This window comes from Ranitomeya variabilis, chromosome 8 (assembly GCF_051348905.1).
Source record: "Ranitomeya variabilis isolate aRanVar5 chromosome 8, aRanVar5.hap1, whole genome shotgun sequence".
Classification (NCBI taxonomy): domain Eukaryota; kingdom Metazoa; phylum Chordata; class Amphibia; order Anura; family Dendrobatidae; genus Ranitomeya; species Ranitomeya variabilis.
Window position 1 is genome coordinate 171763320 of NC_135239.1, and position 19101 is coordinate 171782420.

The window sequence follows — 19101 nt, forward strand, 5'->3', positions numbered from 1 at the left end:
TAGTTTTCGTTGCCGCAGCTGCATGATTTACAGCTGCTAGACACGCTGAATACATGTGAGGAATGCCTGTTTGTTAGGGAATTCCCACATGTATTCAGGATGTCCAGCAGCCATAAATCATGCAGCTGATGCAAAGAAAAGTAAATCTCCGAGCACTGACAAATACTCGAAGATCACTCGAGCGTGCTCGGAAAAACCCGAGCAACGAGTATACTCGCTCATTACTAATCAGCGCCCATGCAACGTCATTGCGAGGGTCCGATGGTATTCATGGCCACTCAAGGTCGTCATGATGACTTCTGGGAATGCTAGCTACAGTAAACTGTTTAGATGATGCCATGAGCACCTTCTATGGGGCGATCTGTCAGTGTAATACTAACATGTATAATGCGTTGTAATGCTGGTACATTGCAGTGCATTATACCAGTGATCAGAATAATAAAAGAAAGTCCCATAAAGGGACTAAGTAAAGGTTAAAAAAAAGTAATTTTTATTTAAATATAAAATAAATATCAAATTAACTAAAAAAAGGAAAAAAATACACCAATAAATACACATACAGTACAGACCAAAAGTTTGGACACACCATCTCATTTAAAGATTTTTCTGTATTTTCATGACTATGAAAATTGTACATCCGCACTGAAGGCATCAAAACTATGAATTAACATATGTGGAATTATATACTTAACAAAAAAGTGTGAAACAACTGAAATTATGTCATATTCTAGGTTCTTCAAAGTAGCCACCTTTTGCTTTGATGACTGCTTTGCACACTCTTGGCATTCTCTTGATGAGCTTCAAGAGGTAGTCACCAAGAATGGTTTTCACTTCACAGGTGTGCCCTGTCAGGTTTAATAAGTGGGATTTCTTGCCTTATAAATGGGTTTGGGACCATCAGTTGTGTTGTGCAGAATTCTGGTGGATGCACAGCTGATAGTCCTACTGAATAGACTGTTAGAATTTGTATTATGGCAAGAAAAAAGCAGCTAAGTAAAGAAAAATGAGTGGCCATCATTACTTTAAGAAATGAAGGTCAGTCTGAAAAATTGGGAAAACTTTGAAAGTGTCCCCAAGTGCATTGGCAAAAACCATCAAGCGCTACAAAGAAACTCTCATGAGGACCACCCCAGGAAAGGAAGACCAAGAGTCACCTCTGCTTCTGAGGATAAGTTTATCCGAGTCACCAGCCTCAGAAATTGCAGGTGAACAGCAGCTCAGATTTGAGACCAGGTCAATGCCACACAGAGTTCTAGCAGCAGACACATCTCTACAACAACTGTTAAGAGGAGACTTTGTGCAGCAGGCCTTCATGGTAAAATAGCTGCTAAGAAACCACTGCTAAGGGCAGGCAACAAGCAGAAGAGACTTGTTTGGGCTAAAGAACACAAGGAATCTACATTAGACCAGTGGAAATCTGTGCTTTGATCTGATGAGTCCAAATTTGAGATCTTTGGTGACAACCACCGTGTCTTTGTGCGACGCAGAAAAGGTGAACGGATGGACTCCCACCGTGAAGCATGGAGGGGGAGGTGTGATGGCATGGGGGTGCTTTGCTGGTGACACTGTTGGGGATTTATTCAAGATTGAAGGCATATTGAATCAGCATGGCTACCACAGCATCTTGCAGTGGCATGCTATTCCATCCGGATTGCGTTTAGTTGGACCATCATTTATTTTTCAACAGGACAATGACCCCAAACACACCTCCAGGCTGTGTAAGGGCTATTTGACCAAGAAGGAGAGTGATGGATTGCTACGCCAGATGAGCGTGCCTCCACAGTCACAAGACCTGAACCCAATCGAGATGGTTTGGGGTGAGCTGGACCGCAGAGTGAAGGCAAAAGGGCCAACAAGTGCTAAGCATCTCTGGGAACTCCTTCAAGATTGTTGGAAGACCATTTCCGGTGACTACCTCTTGAAGCTCATCAAGAGAATGCCAAGAGTGTGCAAAACAGTCATCAAAGCAAAAGGTGGCTACTTTGAAGAACCTAGAATATAAGACATAATTTCAGTTGTTTCACACTTTTTTGTTAAGTATATAATTCCACATATGTTAATTCATAGTTTTGATGCCTTTCAGTGTGAATGTACAATTTTCATAGTCATGAAAATACAGAAAAATCTTTAAATGAGAAGGTGTGTCCAAAATTTTGGTCTGTACTGTATTTATGTAAAAACAAAAATAAACAAAAGAAGTGCATATATTTTATATAACTGAGCCCAGAATGAACTGATAAATGAACCATAAATCTGGAATCACTGTGATTGCACCAACTCAAAGAAGAAAGTCATCTAATCACTTATACCACTTATGATAATGGCTTACCACCAAGGAAAACCCAAAAGTCATTATCTCAGTAAATCAGAACACTTTATAACATCAGCTTGAAAATGTATTTTAATTCCGAAATGTTGGCTGACTGAAATATATTTTCAGTAAATGCACTCAATACTTGGTCGGGGCTCCTTTTGCATCAATTACTGCATCAATGCGGCGTGGCATGGAGGCAATCAGCCTGTGGCACTTTTGAAGTGTTATGGAAGCCCAGGTTGCTTTGATAGCAGCCTTCAGCTCGTCTGCATTGTTGGGTCTGGTGTCTCTCATCCTCCTCTTGACAATACCCCATTATGAGGTTAAGATTAGGCGAGTTTGCTGGGCAATCAAACAACATCAGTGATACTGTTGTTGTTAAACCAGGTATTGGTACTATTGGCAGTGTGGACAGTTGCCAAGTCCTGCTGAAGAATTAAATTTCCATCTCCAAAAAGCTTGTCGGCAGAGGGAAGCATGTAGGGCTTTAAAATTACCTGGTAGATGGCTGTGCTGACTTTGGTCTTGATAAAACACAATGGACCTACACCAGCAGATGACATGGCTCCCCAAACCATCACTGATTGTGGAAACTTCACAGTAGACCTCAAGCAGCTTGGACTGTGTGCCTGGCGCCTTGTGCCTTGTGTGGATTTGAGTTCCAAATAAAATGCTAAATTTACTTTCATCTGAAAACACCTTGGACCACTGAACAACAGTCCAATTCTTTTTCTTCTTGGCCCAGGTAAGACGCTTCTGGCGTCGCCTATTGGTCATGGGTGGCTTGACACAAGGAATGCGACACTTGTAGCCCATGTCCAGGATATGTCTGTGTGTGGTGGCTTTTGAAGCAATGACTCCAGCAGCAGTCCACTCCTTGTAAATCCCCCCCAATTTTTAAATGGCCTTTTTTAACAATTCTATCAAGGCTGCGGTTATCCCGGTTCTTGTGCACCTTTTGCTACCACACTTTTTCCTTCCACTCAACTTTCCAGTAATATGCTTGGATACAGTACTCTGTGAACAGCCAGCTTCACTACCAATGACCTTTTGTGGCTTTCCTTCCTTGTGGAGTGTGTCAATGACACCTTCTGGACATCTCTCAAGTCAGCAGTCTTCCCCATGATTGTGAAGCCTACTGAAACAGACTAAGGGACCCTTTTTAAGGGTTAGGAAGCCTTTGCAGTTGTTTTTTGTTAGTTATTCTAATTTACTGACATAATGACTTTTGGGTTTTTATTGGCTGTAAGCCATAATCATCAAAATTAACAGAAATAAACACTTGAAATAGATCACTCTGTCTGTAATGACTCTATATAATATGAGTTTCACTTTTTGTATTGAAAAACTGAAATAAATTAACTTTTTGGTGATATTCTAATTTTGTGAGCAGCACCTGGATCCTTAAATTTATGTATCGAGTCTCTGTGAAATATCAAACAACTGTCTTAATGACAATCCTTTTTTTTTGCTAATTTTTTCCACATATTTGCGAAGAATTCCAATTGTTTAAGTCTACGTTCACATTAGCGTTCGGCGCCGCAGCGTCGACGCATGCGTCATGCGCCCCTATATTTAACATGGGGGCGCATGGACATGCGTTGTGCTGCGTTTTGCGACGCATGCGTTTTTTTGGCCGCAAGCGTTGGGCGCAGAGAACACAGCAAGTTGCATTTTTTTTGCGTCCAACTTTCGGCGAAAAAGGACGCATGCGTCGCAAAATGCAGCGTTTTAGCGTGCGTTTTGTTGCGTTTTTGTTTGCGTTGTGCATTGCGTCGCCGACGCAGCGGCTCACAACGCAAATGTGAACGTAGCATTAACGATATCCAGTTGAGTCATAGTTGTTATGTACAGAAGTGACCCCACTGCCTGTCTATATTTCTCATTGTTAGGTAACAGATATTCTCCTTCCAACTTTAAGTAGAATGGTTCCATTGGGGTTGATACACTTTTGGCTTCTGACATTCCAAACTGATTCAGAATTGAATTGATTTTTGCACCTTGGTTCAGAAGAAAATTTATATTTTTTCTTTTCACTCGAATTCCTAGATAATATGTCACACTTCCAAGGACTTTATTTTCAATATGCTGGATCAGAATTTTAGTCGTCTTTGCAATTTCTGTTTCCTCTTGATAAACCATAATCACGTCGTCCTCATAAAAGAGAATATACATCCACTTTCCATCGGTACATTTTATGTATAAACGCGGATCTGCTTGACTTCTTTTAAATCCTTCTTCCAATAAGACTTTGTTCATTTTGATGTTCCACGCTCTTGCTGATTGCATAGTAGCATAGAGACATTTTTGCAGTTTTGATGCCCAAAATCCTGAATGTGGTCTGCTTAGCAACTGGAGAAAATGTGTCATTATAATCTTTATCATATTTCTGAAAATATCCTTTTACGACTTATCTTTCTTTAAGTATGTGAACCTTGCCTTTAGAGTCATACTTGGTCTTAAAAACCCATTTACATCTGATTGCTTTCTTACCTTGTGGTAGTTTGGTGAGTTTCCAAGTCTGGAGTTGATGAAGGGACTTAATTTCCTCAGCAGCAGCATTAATCCACTTTACTTTTTCGTGGACAGGTATTTGTTGCATCTCATCACATGACTGTGGCTCTGACTCAGGTAGTGTTTTGTTAAAATAGCATAGACGCTTAGCTGGTATACTCTTGTTTGATCTCAACGATATCCTGCCTTCAGGTTCACCTGATTTGTCTGTTGCTTCTTCAAAGGTTGAAGAACCTAATCAAACTTCTATATCCTTTTATGTTGTTATTTTGAAATTGTGACTGAGATTTTTGTTGCTTTAGGTGGACTACTGGCATGAAACTTGAGGAAAACAAAGTTCTCATCAAGCATTACATCTCTGCTTATAGTGAATTTGTTCTTTTCTGTGTGCAAGATTCTGTACCCTTTCTGGGTTTCACTGTAGCCAACCAGGATACCCTCTTTTTCATGAGATTCCCACTTGGTACATTTTTCTTTGGGAATATGTACAAATACTTTCCTTCCGATTATTCTTATGTGTTGTAGTTCAGGATTCTTGCTGTTCCATTGCTCAATAAAAGCTGATAAAATGATGAAAGCTGCATATTTCTTGCTCAACCCTGCATTGCCTGAAAAGACTGTGACTTTTCAGAGCTTTTACATCAATATTTTGGAATAAAAGCTTTGATGAATTGCCTCCATGGTGCTAAGGGGAAAACACTGTATAATTGTGAATCTGGCTTTACTTTTGTTACGCTAAAACAAAAGCTGCCTTGGCCACATTTTTTAATGAAACCCTTTAATGATAATTTTCCCCTTTCTGCCCTTCTCTTGTCTCTTCTTCTCCTCTCATTGTGCCAGGGAAGTAGCACTTGGGCAACTAATGTGTATCTTTTCTGTTACAGCCTTCAGGCCACAACTCTGCAGTGAAAATCTTTTTCAAGATTGTCCTGGATTATTCACACTGCCCTGATGTCCCTTTGTCCCATCCAGTAGGAATGGACTTTTCTAAAATGTCTCTGGGGCTGGGATGTTCTTCATTAAAATTTAATCTAAATAATTAAAAAAAAAGACTCTTGACCGTAGTTTTACTGCAAATAAACTGAAAATGTGTCGCATTGCATAGTGCAGCTACGTGACTTCCATGTTATCTCTTTCCTTGTTTGTGTCACATTATAGTATAAATATAATGTGACGGTCACTGTCTCGAAACGATGTAATCTTTTCATGCAATGCCTCTAACAATCACCAGGGGTCCTACAAGACAAGCAAATATTGTGTTTTTGCTTGCCTGAGCATCAGAGATGCAGTTTTGCATTTATCTCTCACATATAGCGTTTGCTAGGGAATATCTGTCTGCCAGCTGCAAATCACACCCAGCAGACGTGTATGTGTACAGGAATTAACTGATGTAATTTGCATAAAAGGAATTTAATATCATGTGTCCTTACTGCAGCATCCCTGGAGACTATGTGCATCTCATTCTATATGTGTCCCCAAGGATGGAACAGGACAAGAAAATGCTGCAGCATGGATATTTTATTAGAAAAAAAAAAATCTACTGCAGATCAGTTTCTATTGAAGAAAAAAAAAATTGATCTGCAATTTCTTTTTCCAGAAAGTTTTGTGTGCCCTGATATCCAGTGTGTGGAGGGGTGGGGAATGGGCATGGGTGGATGGATAGTGGTCTACGAAAGATGGTACGGCAAAAGCCGAATATTTTCTATGGTGGGCAAAGTTGTCGTCAAGCAATAATTTTCTGGATCGCAATCAGTGAAAATTACACATTATGGTATAGTTTACATCTGGCTGAAAATATAAGAATATGTTCTGTTTTTGACCATCCACCATGTTGTTGTGGTTTTCTGGCTGCTGGTCTTTTTCCCCTGGTGCTGGGTTGTCTTTGGTCAGGTGATTGATTGTATCACCCTTTATTACCCAGCACCTGCCTCCCAGTCCTTGCTGGACAACAGTGTTAATCCGCTAGAGTCCTGGCTAGGTGCTTTGATGGCTTTCTGTGTTGGATTTTATGCAGTTCTGGGACCTCTGGTTCTGCTATCCTTAGTTTCTGTTTTCAGTTGGTATCTGCAGCCTTCTCTGTGTTTCTCTTCTCTGCGTTCTCTGTCGACAGCAGGGAACCGATGCAACTTGGGGCGATGTCCTCTCGTTCCCAGGAGAGGGAGAAGAGGTTTTCTGAAGGGCTATGCTTCTATTGTGGTAAGGTTGACCATTTTATTAAGCAATGTGAAGTTCGCATAAGGAAAGAAAAAAAAAAGGTCAGTAGGAGTAACACTCCAGTTCGTATTGCGTTTTTACGGTCCGCAGGAGTTTTTTTTTTTGGTAATACCACATATCATGGTCATTCCATTGATTTTCAGGTAATGGTGGATTGTGGTTCTGCACCTAATTTGATTGATCAACAATTCCTAGACAAATATAAGTTTGATTCTGAACCATTGTCATCTCCTATTCCTGTTGTGGCTATTAATAACACTCCTGTGGAACATGGGTGTATTTCTCGAAAGATTACCGCGTTCCCACTTATTGTGAATATGGAACATCAGGAGTGTATAGACTTGTTTGTCCTTGCTAAATTACCTTGCCCAGTCTTCCTGGGTTTACCCTGGTTAAAAATGCACAATCCTTTGCTGGACTGGTCTTCTAGTACTATAAGGTCCTGGGGTCAGGGGTGTTAGGGCTCATTTCCACATGCGAGGCACTCGTCCGTATCTCGCATGTGGAAACCAAGCTGTGGAGCCGGCACTTCAGAGCGGAGCGTGCGGCTGCATAGAAACACATGGAGCTGCACAGCTCCGCTCCAAAGTGCCGGCGCCAGAGCTTGGTTTCCACATGCGAGATACGGACGTGTGCCTTGCATGTGGAAATGAGCCCTTATGGTAATTGTTGTAATGTTCACATTGCTGCTGTTGTGGCGAAGGAGCTACCTGAAGCCATTCAGGATTTCTGGAGGGTATTTTCGGAGGTTGAGTCACAAGCTCAACCACCCCATAGAGATTACGACTTGACTATTGAGTTCATCCCAGGTGCCACACTTCCTAAAGGCTGAGTCACACATAACGATATCGTTGCAACGTCACGCTTTTGGTGACGTAAGCAACGATCCCGCTAACGATCTCGTTATGTGTGACAGTGACCAACGATCAGGCCCCTGCTGGGAGATCGTTGTTAGATGGGAATGATCAGGACCTTCTTTTGGTCGCTGATCACCCGCTGTCATCGCTGGATCGGCGTGTGTGACGCCGATCCAGCGATGTGTTCACTTGTAACCAGGGTAAATATCGGGTTACTAAGTGCAGGGCCGCGCTTAGTAACCCGATATTTACCCTGGTTACCATTGTAAAAGTTAAAAAAAAAAAAACACTACATACTCACATTCTGATGTCTGTCACGTCCCCCGGCGTCCACAGGGTTGACTGTCAGTGCCGGCCGTAAAGCAGAGCACAGCGGTGACGTCACCGCTGTTACTGCCGGCGCTGACACATTCAGTGCAGGGAAGCTCTCGGCAGCAGCGCGTGTATATTAGCAGCGCTCCTGCCAAAAGCAGTTTTAACCCTGTGGACGCCGGGGGACGTGACAGACATCAGAATGTGAGTATGTAGTGTTTTTTTTTTTTTAACTTTTACAATGGTAACTAGGGTAAATATCGGGTTACTAAGTGCGGCCCTGCACTTAGTAACCCGATGTTTACCCTGGTTACCCGGGTGCTGCAGGGGGACTTCGGCATCGTTGAAGACAGTTTCAACGATGCCGAAGTCGTTCCCCTGATCGTTGGTCGCTGGAGAGAGCTGTCTGTGTGACAGCTCCCCAGCGACCACACAACGACTTACCAACGATCACGGCCAGGTCGTATCACTGGTCGTGATCGTTGGTAAGTCGTTTAGTGTAACGGTACCTTAAGAGTCGTTTATTTAATCTGATGATTCCCGAGAGGGAGGCCTTAAAGGAATACCTACAGACTAGTTTAGCTGCAGGTCATATAAGACCCTCTAAGTCCCTTGTGGCTGTAGGATTCTTTTTTGTCAAAAAGAAGGATGTGGGCCTTAGGCCGTGTCTGGATTTTCGGGAGATCAATAAGATCACTTTGCGCAATCCTTACCCATTGCAGCTAATTTCGAATTTGTTTAACCAACTAACCGGAGCGAAGTGGTTCTCGAAGATTGACCTTCGTGGGGCATATAATTTGCTGCGGATGAAGGAGGACGATGAATGGAAGACAGCCTTTAATACCCCGGAAGGTCATTTGGAGTGTCTGGTGATGCCTATTGGCCTTACTAATGCGCCTGCGTTTTTTCAAAATTTCTTTAATGACATTCTGAGGTCATTGATCGGTAGAAGTGTTATTGTTTATTTGGATGATATTTTGATCTATTCACCTGATCTGGGGTCGCATTGGCAGAGAGTCTGCGAAGTTCTACAGATTTTGAGTGAAAACTCACTGTTTGCTAAATTGGAGAAGTGCGAGTTTGCAGTACAGAAAATGAGTTTTTTGGGGTACCTTGTCTCCAGTGATGGGTTTGAGTTGGACCTGGTGACGGTTCAGGCAGTACTGGAGTGGTCTAGGCCTGAATGTTTGAATTCAGTTCAAAGATTTTTAGGGTTTGCTAATTATTACAGAAAATTCATAGTTAATTTTTCTGTGATCGCTAAACCTATAACTGTTCTCACCAAGAAGGGTTCTAATACTGTCCAATGATCCTCTGAGGCTGTTAAGGCTGTAGAGCATCTCAAGGAGAGGTTTAGCTCTATTCCTGTTTTGATCCAGACAGATGAGACCAAGCCATTTCTGGTAGAGGTTGATGCCTCCTCAGTAGGGGTGGGGTCAGTTCTGTCCCAGGAGGGAGAGGATGGGGTGCATCCCTGTGCTTTCTTTTCTAAAAGATTTTCGGAGACTGAGCTCAACTATGATGTTGGGAACAGAGAGTTGCTGGCTATTAAACTTACGTTTGAGCATTGGCAACATTTTTTGGAGGGGGCTAGACATCCGATATAGGTTTTTACTGATCATAAGAATCTGGTATATCTGGATGCTGCTAAACGTTTGAATGCCCGTCAAGCTAGGTGGGCACTGTTTTTTGCCCGGTTTCATTTCTCCATAACATATATCCTTGGGACAAAGAATGTTAAAGTGCATGCTTTGTCTCGTAGGTTCTCTCCAGCAGTTATTGATTTCATAAAAATAGTAAATCTCTAGTCTATAAAACTGTACCACTTTTGGTTAAAGTTTATCTATACTTTTCCAAGTTTTTTATAAGCTGTTGGGACTTAAACATACAGCAGAACGGTACCGATCTGGGTCTAAGAACCTCGATTGATTGTTCTTGTAACTGTTCGGAAGCGTTCACTTCACCAAGTAGAAGCACTAAGTTCAGGACATGGATGTGCTGAATTCAGACCCATAGATGTTCTATTGAGCCCTTAAACAACTTTGTGCAATCACTCATTCCGGAGCACCGCTCCTCCGCCTTTTGAGTTTAGCAACTTTTCTTGCTGAGGTGAACACTTCTAAACAGTCATTTGAGCAATCGGTTCGGGTTTCAATACCCCCATCTGCAGAAAGCTTAAAGGGAATCTGTCATTAGGTTATTGCTATGTTATTTGAGAGCAGCATGATGTAGGAGTGAGTCGCCCACCAGGACCGTGGGGTACTCGGTACCGGGTCTGATGTTCACAGGGGGATGTCACGGTGGCTGCGACCCGGTCCGTGGCCCTGGGCGCCCATGTAAAAGGGAAAGGTCTTTAAAGGGAATAAAGTTTGTGTTCGTGACGCCACCTGTGGTGTTCGGTCAGTGGGGACCGAAGCTGCTTTAAGGGGTCTGCTGGGGTGATGTTATGGCAGCTAGATGGTATAACTTCCCACAGGTGAAGTATGTCCCCAGGGCTTCCCAGTGTGTAGATGATAGGATGGTGAGAGGTGCAGTAAGGAACGAGGACACAGGTTTGCAGTCTCTTTACCTCGTTTACTGAAGACTTCAGCGGCCACAGTCCAGGGCACTGGATCACGGGGCAGGTAGGGTCCGGCCGGTTTGGAGGCAAGTCCAGAGTCCCCTTATCTAGGTGGAGAATAGAAGCATTCCTTTGCACTGTAGTGGTGTAGTCCCTTACTGCTAGAAGCTTCACATAAGGTCCTCACAGATCTTATCTCTTTCTCTCTGTCCCCCGGATAGGATAGAACAAAACCAGTATGACTGGTGACTTGAGCCTGTTTATAGGGTCTCTTAGATGACCCGGCTTTGAAGGGTGTCACCGTGCCTCCTGGGTGTTGGGTCGGACAAGGAACTTGCAGTTCAGGTGTCCTGCTGGTCTCTGATGTAAGGTGTGGAGGTCCTTACAACCTCGGTGTTCTGGCTACCGGATTTCTGCGCCTCAGAAGGAGGCAGCCTGCTCGGGGCTGGTCCCCTTCTGGTATCCTCTCCTGTGCTTTCTCTCCTGCACACTCACTGCAATCAATTCTGCTTTCTAAATGTCTCTTTTCAGGAGCTGCAGCTGTTGTGAATTCCGCTCTTGGGCTCCCTCCGGTGGTTGTTGGTGGTAGTGCAGTTGTCTTGGGGTTGTAATCCGGGCAGGTGTTTCTGCTGATTGCAGCTCTATTAGGTATTTAGGTGTGCAGGATCCATGAGTCTGTGCCAGTTGTCCATTGTACTTGGAGGGATTGCATCTCTCTCTGGCTCCTCATGCCTTGCTGCCAAATTCAGCTAAGATAAGTGTCTGGTTTTTGTCTCTGTGCACACATGCAGTGTGCTTTGCAATTCAGTACAATTTATTGTGTTTTTGTCCAGCTTAGACTTTGTTTGGATTTTTCAGTCATGCTGGATTCTCAGGAGATGCAGATATACTTTCTATGTCTTTAGTTAGATGTGGAATATTTGTATTATCTGCTGTGGATATTTTTAGGATTTTAATACTGACCGCTTAGAATTCTGTCCTATACTTTCCTATTTAGCTAGAAGTGCCTCTTTTGCTAAATCCTGTTTTTCTGCCTCCGTGTGTCTTTCCTCGTATACTCACAGTCAATATTTGTGGGGGGCTGCCTATCCTTTGGGGTTCTGCTCTGAGGCAAGATAGAATTCCCAATTCCATCTATAGGGGTATTTAGTCCTCCGGCTGTGTCGAGATGTCTAGGACGTGTTAGGTACATCCCACGGCTACTTCTAGTTGCGGTGTTAGTTTAGGGTTTGCGGTCAGTACAGGTACCACCTCTCCTGAGAAAGTGTCTCATGCGGCTCCAAGGTTACCAGATCATAACATGCAGCTCAGTGGCATGCACAGCCCCGTAAACCCTCTATCCTCCTCAGACTGATGTCTGGAACTGACCAACTTTCCCTACAGACTACCAGTTATTTATATATTGGGAGTCACCTAGTAAATAGGATCATTTACTGGGCTGCTTGCTGAAGTTTTGATAAAATCACAGTTTTCTCTGCTGCAGTTCTACCAGTTTTCTGCTTTTTGTGTACACTGTGCATAGGCAGAAAACTGCCAATCAGTGTTGGGGGCATGGTTGGACCACATAACAAAAGTGTTTACTAGTCCTCTAGTGATAGTCTCCTTCTGATAATGCAGTAATTTTATGAAGACTACAGAAAGCAGCCCAGTAAGTGACACATCGGTGTATTCGGGGTCTCATCCTACATTACCCTGCTCTCACAGGTTGTAAAATCTTAGTGACTGATTTAAGCTTTCACAACATATAAAAACTTGTGAAAGTATATGTACGTTTTAAAGTGTACGTATGTTGATGGCCAGACAGGTCACGCAGAGTCCAGGAGGACACTCCAGTGGATTTAAAATATAAAGGCCTCTATCCACCTATATTTAAGTAGTCTGAACCTGATGATTTTGGTAGGACCAGTCGACCATCAAATATGTTTGAAAACCATCCAACTTCCTTTCAACAAAATGCCTGATTCTTCTCTCCCCTGATATCATCTGTCATGTAAGGGAAGAATTCGGTCAGTTTGAATTCAGATACCACTTGGTGAATCTGTCAGCAGCTTACTGAACGCACTCATGAACAAGCTGAGAATTTTTATAAATGGAGGGAGTAGGGAAATGTAGCTGTTTGGCAGATAACTGTCTATGGTGTTTGTCCACACAATACTAGAGAAAAAAGCAGAGATGTTTACCTGCTGAAGCCTCCAACCAAATGTAATAGCAGGGTGCATCAGACACGATTAATGATGGCAAACACACAGGTGCAAAAAATACTGATGAAACAACCATTTTCAATCCAGTGTTGGCTGTTTGGTATGAGCGCACAAAAAGATAAGAGATAATATTCTGCAGGGACGGAACTACCGCGGTCGCAGGGGACGCAGCTGCGACTGGGCCCAGAGTGCTTAGGGGCCCGCCCAGTCCAGCAAAGACTGGGTGGGCCCATAAGGACTGAGCTACAAAATTGTCCGCCGGCCCTTTAAATCAGGGGGTGGCTTTTCATGCGGCCCGCAGGCAGGCCGCAATGCTCCGGCGGCAGCCTGCTGTATCGTGCCAGCTGCCGACCCGTTAACTCCCGAGTGCAGGGTAAGCAGCATTCATTACAGAACGTTGCCTGTCCTGCACAGGAATTATGTCATCGGGATGGGTGGGGGTTACCGGGTGGGCGGAGTTACCACCCAATGCTCTCCTGTCCCAAAATAGGAGCTGCTGCCCGACACAGAGACTCCAGAGCGATCTCTGTGCTGGCAGCTTTGTGCCTCTCTGCAGGTGATCTGTGCCCCTCAGCTCTGTGCCCCCCTCCACTGTTAGCCCCAATATGATCTCTGCCACCGCTGTGTGCCTCAATATGATCTCTGTGCCCCCAATATGATCTCTGCCCCCCGCTGTGTGCCCCAATATGATCTCTGCCCCCACGCTGTGTGCCCCAATATGATCTCTGCCCCCTATGCTTTGTGCCCCAATATGATCTCTGCCCCCCACGCTGTGTGCCCCAATATTATCTCTGCCCCCTATGCTGTGTGCCCCAATATGATCTCTGCCCCTACGCTTTGTGCCCCAATATGATCTCTGTGCCCCAATATGATCTCTGTGCCCCCCGCTGTGTGCCCCAGTATGATCTCTGTGCCCCAATATGATCTCTGTGCCTCCGGCTGTGTGCCCCAATATGATCTCTGTGCCCCATGTGATCTCCTTGCCCCCCAACTATAAGCCCCCTGTGATCTCTGTACCTCTCAGCTATGTGATCTCTGTGCCCCCCAGCTATGTGCCTCCTGTGATCTCTGTTCCCCCATGATCTCTGTACCTCTCAGCTATGTGATCTCTGTGCCCTTTGTGAGCGCGGCCCTCATTCGTGCTTGCGTGCGTCTGCAGCCCTGGTCAGTGCGGGCAAACAGGAGAGCGTGTGCACACCAGGGCCTGTGCAGAAGTGAGAAAAGGCCACACAGACGCCTGAGCCTCATCTGAACAGCGCTCTCCTCACCAATCTCCGGCCGGCATCCGCTCCAAGTCCTCAACACCTCCGACGCTGGCTGGACAGTGGATCCTCCTCATCCTCCTCCATCTCAGGTGAGTACCAGGATGAAAGCTTTTTACGTATATGCAGCATTTGCAGCCTGACCTGTATACTGTGTATAGACTGCTGTATGTACAATATATAGGTGACACTGCTGTATATAATCACCGTATCACCTATATAATGTATGTTCAGCAGTCTATATTCATTATATAGGTGACACTGTGACTAATGTGTATATACGTGATACTGCTGGGTATATATACAGTATATACTGTGACTATACACTGCAATCACAGTATCACCTATATAATGTATGTACAGCAGTCTAAATACATTGTATAGGTGAAACTGCGACATGTCCGTTATATAGGTTATACCACTGTGTGTAATATACTGTGCCCGCTGTGTATAGCTCATATAGGCCAGCCGCAGTGTGTATATGTGTGTATATAACACACACACTGCACTGGCCTATATGAGCTATACACAGCGGGCACAGTATATTACACACAGTGGTATAACCTATAAAACGGACATACCGCAGTCGCAGTTTCACCTATATAATGTATGTGTGTGTGTGTGTGTCTGTCTATATATATATATATATATATATATATATATATATATATATATATATATATATATATATATATATATATATATATATATATATATATTTACACACACTCAGCACTCTGATTGATTGTGATAAAAGTGTCGGACTCTTTATTGGCCCATGTGGCAACGTTTCAGATCAATAACTGAACAATTCTCTGATATGAAACTGAAATGTTGCCACATGGGCTAATAAAGAGTCCACTGTTTAAAGGGATTGTCTCCCACTAGGACAACCTCTTCTTAAACTGAATGTTCGGTCCCAATAAATTAATAAAGCCTATACTCACCTCCTGTGCCTGTGCTTTTCCCACAGTGGCTGTTATGACCCCCTCGGGGCTGTGATGTGCTGTTGTGATGCCCGGCACCAATCAGCGCTGGTGTCACTGTCTCCATCTTCGGACAAACTGAACGTGAAGAGGAAGTCCAGGACGAGGGTGTGAGTTTGGATCAGGATACCCTCCACGAGGCTGGAGGTTGTGGTCTGTATACAGACTGTGAGCTTCCCTCTTGTGAACACAGCCTACAACTAATTCTGTAATGGTGCATGTATACTAGCAGATCGTGTTCGTTCGTGTCGCCATTTCTAATTCACCTATATATTTTGGCATGGGTGGGAGCCCCATTTGAAAGTTCGCACCGGGGCCCATAACTTTGTAGTTACGCCACTGATATTCTGTATGTGGCATTGTTCACACAGGTAATGCAGAGCATCTGGTTTACAGCCTATTAATAACCCACATACTGGCGGGCTGCCCAGTGCTACAAAATGCATGCTGTGTGAATAGAGGCCAACAGTTTACAGAGCCATCTTGGTCCGACTGCACCCTGCAAGATAAAGTGCAAAAAAAACACATATCAATGTATGTAAGGTATTAGTTTATATTGGGGCCTCAATACGTAAGCTGGCAACCCGCGTCAAGGGTCCTTACATTTTGCCAGTCCTAACGCTAAACATAGAATAAAAGCTCACCGACACAAAAAGAGGACTTAGAAATCGTCCAAAAAATTGAAAAAAGTCACAGAGAAAAATGCAGAGATGTTTACCTGCTGAAGCATCCAACCAAATGCACTAGCAGGGCGCATCGGACCCGATTAATGATGGCAAAAACACAGGTGCAAAAAATACAGATGAAACAATCACTTTCAATCCAGTGTTGGCTGTTTGGCATTAGTGCACAAAAAGATAAGAGATAATATTCTGTATGTGGCATTATTCACACAGGCAATGCAGAGCATCTGGTTTACGGCCTATTGCTAATGCACATGCAGGCGGGCCGCCCAGTGCTACAAAATGCTCTGCATTACCTGTGTGAACAATGCCACATACAGACTATTATCGCTTATCTTTTTGTGCACTAATACCAAACAGCCAACACTGGATTGAAAGTGGTTGTTTCATCAGTATTTTTTGCACCTGTGTTGTTGCCATCATTAATCTGGTCCGCTGCACCCTGCTAGTGCATTTGGTTGGAGGCTTCAGCAGGTAAACATCTCTGCTTTTTTCTCTGTGACTTATTTCAATTTTTTGGAGGATTTCTAAGTCCTCTTTTTGTGTCAGTGATCTTTTTTACCACACAATAATAGGCCCTAATAGGTACTAAAAGGTTCCAGGCAAGATACGCATATTTGGAAAAAACATTGGAGCCAAACACTTCAACATTTTTTTTTATTATACCTTATTGATAAAACTAGCTATCTAAGACCATGAGGTGCAGTTCGAAGTGGAGGAAGATGTTGATGTAGCGGTATGGTTGGAAGAGGCAAAGGAGGAGTAATCCAACACTGTTTCTTTTTTTCTTTTTTAGGGAACTTACCTTAAAGAGCATAGAATGAACCCAAAATAAACTAACAAGCTACAACCAGGGGGAGGAAGTCCAACTGGAGGAGGAGGTGGAGGGAGTGGACGTGGTGGTGTAGGTGGAAGAAGTGGAGGAGATAGCAACACAGTTTTTTGTGTTTTTAATTTTGGGGCCGAGGCACCCAGATTAAACCAATGGCAAAAAGAGTTGAGCACTGGCTGGGTGCGGCTGTTATAGTTGTGCAGTCATCCAAAGGCATGGTCAAGTCCTGTGTGATCCACTCCTGGTTCATTTTAAGGAATGTTAGGTTCCCCATGTTGGATGTGGGCAGGTGGATGCGCCTGTCTGTGATCACATCCCTTGCAGACCTACACACACGTTCTGACAGTACACTTGCCGCAGGGCAGGCCAGCACCACCAAGACATAAAGCGCAAGCTTAGGCCATTCGTCCAATTTGGAGACCCAGAAGTTAAATGCAGCAGACCCATCTATTAGTACATGGAGACGTGTGGACACATACTCTTCCACCATGTTGTTGTAACATTAGCTCCTTCTAATTTAGACCCTATGACATGGTGGTGCTGTATGCTGTGGCATGCTCAAAGTTTTGCCACATTTTGGCCATGCTAACCCTGCCTACTGAGGTGCTGGTGGTGCCCCAGCTAATTTAGCTACATCCTCCTCCGCCTCTGCCTTGTTGTTCCACTGAGCCCTCGTTGTTAGGTGGGAAAGCCAATAGTAGTTTTTCTTCCAGCGTGTGCTTGTATTCAGGCATTTTGCGATCCCTCTCCAGGGATAGAAGAAAGTATGGTACATTGTCCTTGTAGCGGGGGATCCAACAGAGTGGCCACCTAGTAATCTGCACTGGTAACAATACGGGCAACTCGGCGGTCGTTGTGCAGGCATTGCAGCATGAATTGGCTTATGTGTGCCAAGCTGCCCAGAAGCAATGACAAGCTGTCTTCAGTGGGAGGTACAGTATATAGTCTGGATACTCTGTATTCCTCTAGCCACATTCCCGTGATGCCCATGAGTTGATCTGAGTGCCACACTGATGTGGCTGTACAGTTGTGTACCTGGACGACGTTCGAGCAGTAACGCACCCTCTGAGCTATGTATGGACAGCAGGCTTAATAACTGTGTGAATTGGGTCTGCTCCTCCTCCTGTTCCTCTTTTTCCTGTGCCACTGTAACATCCCTGCCGGCATCACTGCATGGCTTCCCATCTCCCCTCTTACTCACCACTCCAAGCCATGCTGTGAGTTCTGTCCTCTGCCAGCTCCATGCTCTGGGCCTTATGTCCTTCCTTGCTGCATACTTTCTGGCTGTATGCTTAGGGCGGCGGCCCCAGCACTTCCTGTTTCTTATAGAGACTGTGTGTACCTTCCTAAGGTGTCCCCTGCCAATTGCCAAGAGGCATCGGGTACTTAAGGCATTCCCACCCCTAGGGGAAGGCCACAGCGACTTCCTTCCTCAGTTAGTGTCTTGCTGCTGAGGTGCTAGGTCTTGTCTTGCTTTTTCTCTTGTGTCAGCCACCCAGAGGGGCTTCGTACCCTGGCCTGTACCTGTGTCCTGTATCTCTCTTGTTTCCGCCACCCAGAGGGGCTATGTACCTTGAGTCCTTGTTTCTGTGCCTTGCCCCGTTCCTGACCCTGTCTGAACCCAGTCCTATACCTGTGTCCGTTTGTATCCCTGTCTGTAGCGTTTCCTATTCCGCTGTGTATTTCCTTGTGTTCACTCCTTCTGCTTTTTGCTCTGCCTCCTTTGGCTCTGCTCTTTGCTCTGCCTCATGCAGGTCTGCTCTTTGCTCTGCCTCCTGTGGTTCTGCTCTTTGCTCCGCCAGCTGCGGATCTGCTATTTGCTCTGCCTCCAGCGGCTCTGCGCTTTGCTCTGCCTCCTACGGTTCTGCTTTTTGCTCTGCCTCCTGCGGTTCTGCTCTTTGCTCCGCCTCCTGCAGTTCTGCTCTTTGCTCCGCCTCCTGTGGTACTGCTCTTTGCTCTGCCTCCTTTGGCTCTGCTCTTTACGCCACCTTCTGCTGTTCTGTTCTTTGCTCCACCTCCTGTGGTTCTGCTATTTGCTCCACCTCATGCGGTTCTGCTCTGCTCCGCATCCTGCAGTTCTTCTCTGTTGCGCCTCCTGCGGTTCTGCTTTGCTCTGCCTCCTGCGGTTCTGCTCCACTCCCGTCTCGCCTCCTGAGGCTTTGTCTTGCCCTCCGCATCGTGTGGCTTTGCTCTGCTCCCATTCTGCACCCTGTGTGTCCTTGACTCTCCTGTCTAGGCCTTCCCTGTTCCTTTATGCCTCTAGTCTGAACTGGTCCTTACCTGTTCCCTTATCCCACACATACCTGCCTATGTTCCTGTCCTTCTCGAACCAGTTCCAGTCCTGCTAGCCTTGACTGCCTGCCTAG

The 19101-nt window shown here is 44.7% G+C and overlaps 1 protein-coding gene across 1 annotated transcript in view; it reads left to right on the forward strand.

Moving 5' to 3' along the window:
* Positions 1 to 6946: 6946 nt before the first annotated feature.
* CYTH4 (cytohesin 4) overlaps positions 6947 to 19101 on the forward strand; it is a 159427-nt gene continuing 147272 nt past the window's right edge. The window contains exon 1 of the mRNA XM_077277856.1: positions 6947 to 7024. Coding sequence (XP_077133971.1) covers positions 6949 to 7024 — 76 coding nt within the window. The 5' untranslated portion in view covers positions 6947 to 6948. The remainder of the gene's footprint in view (positions 7025 to 19101) is intronic.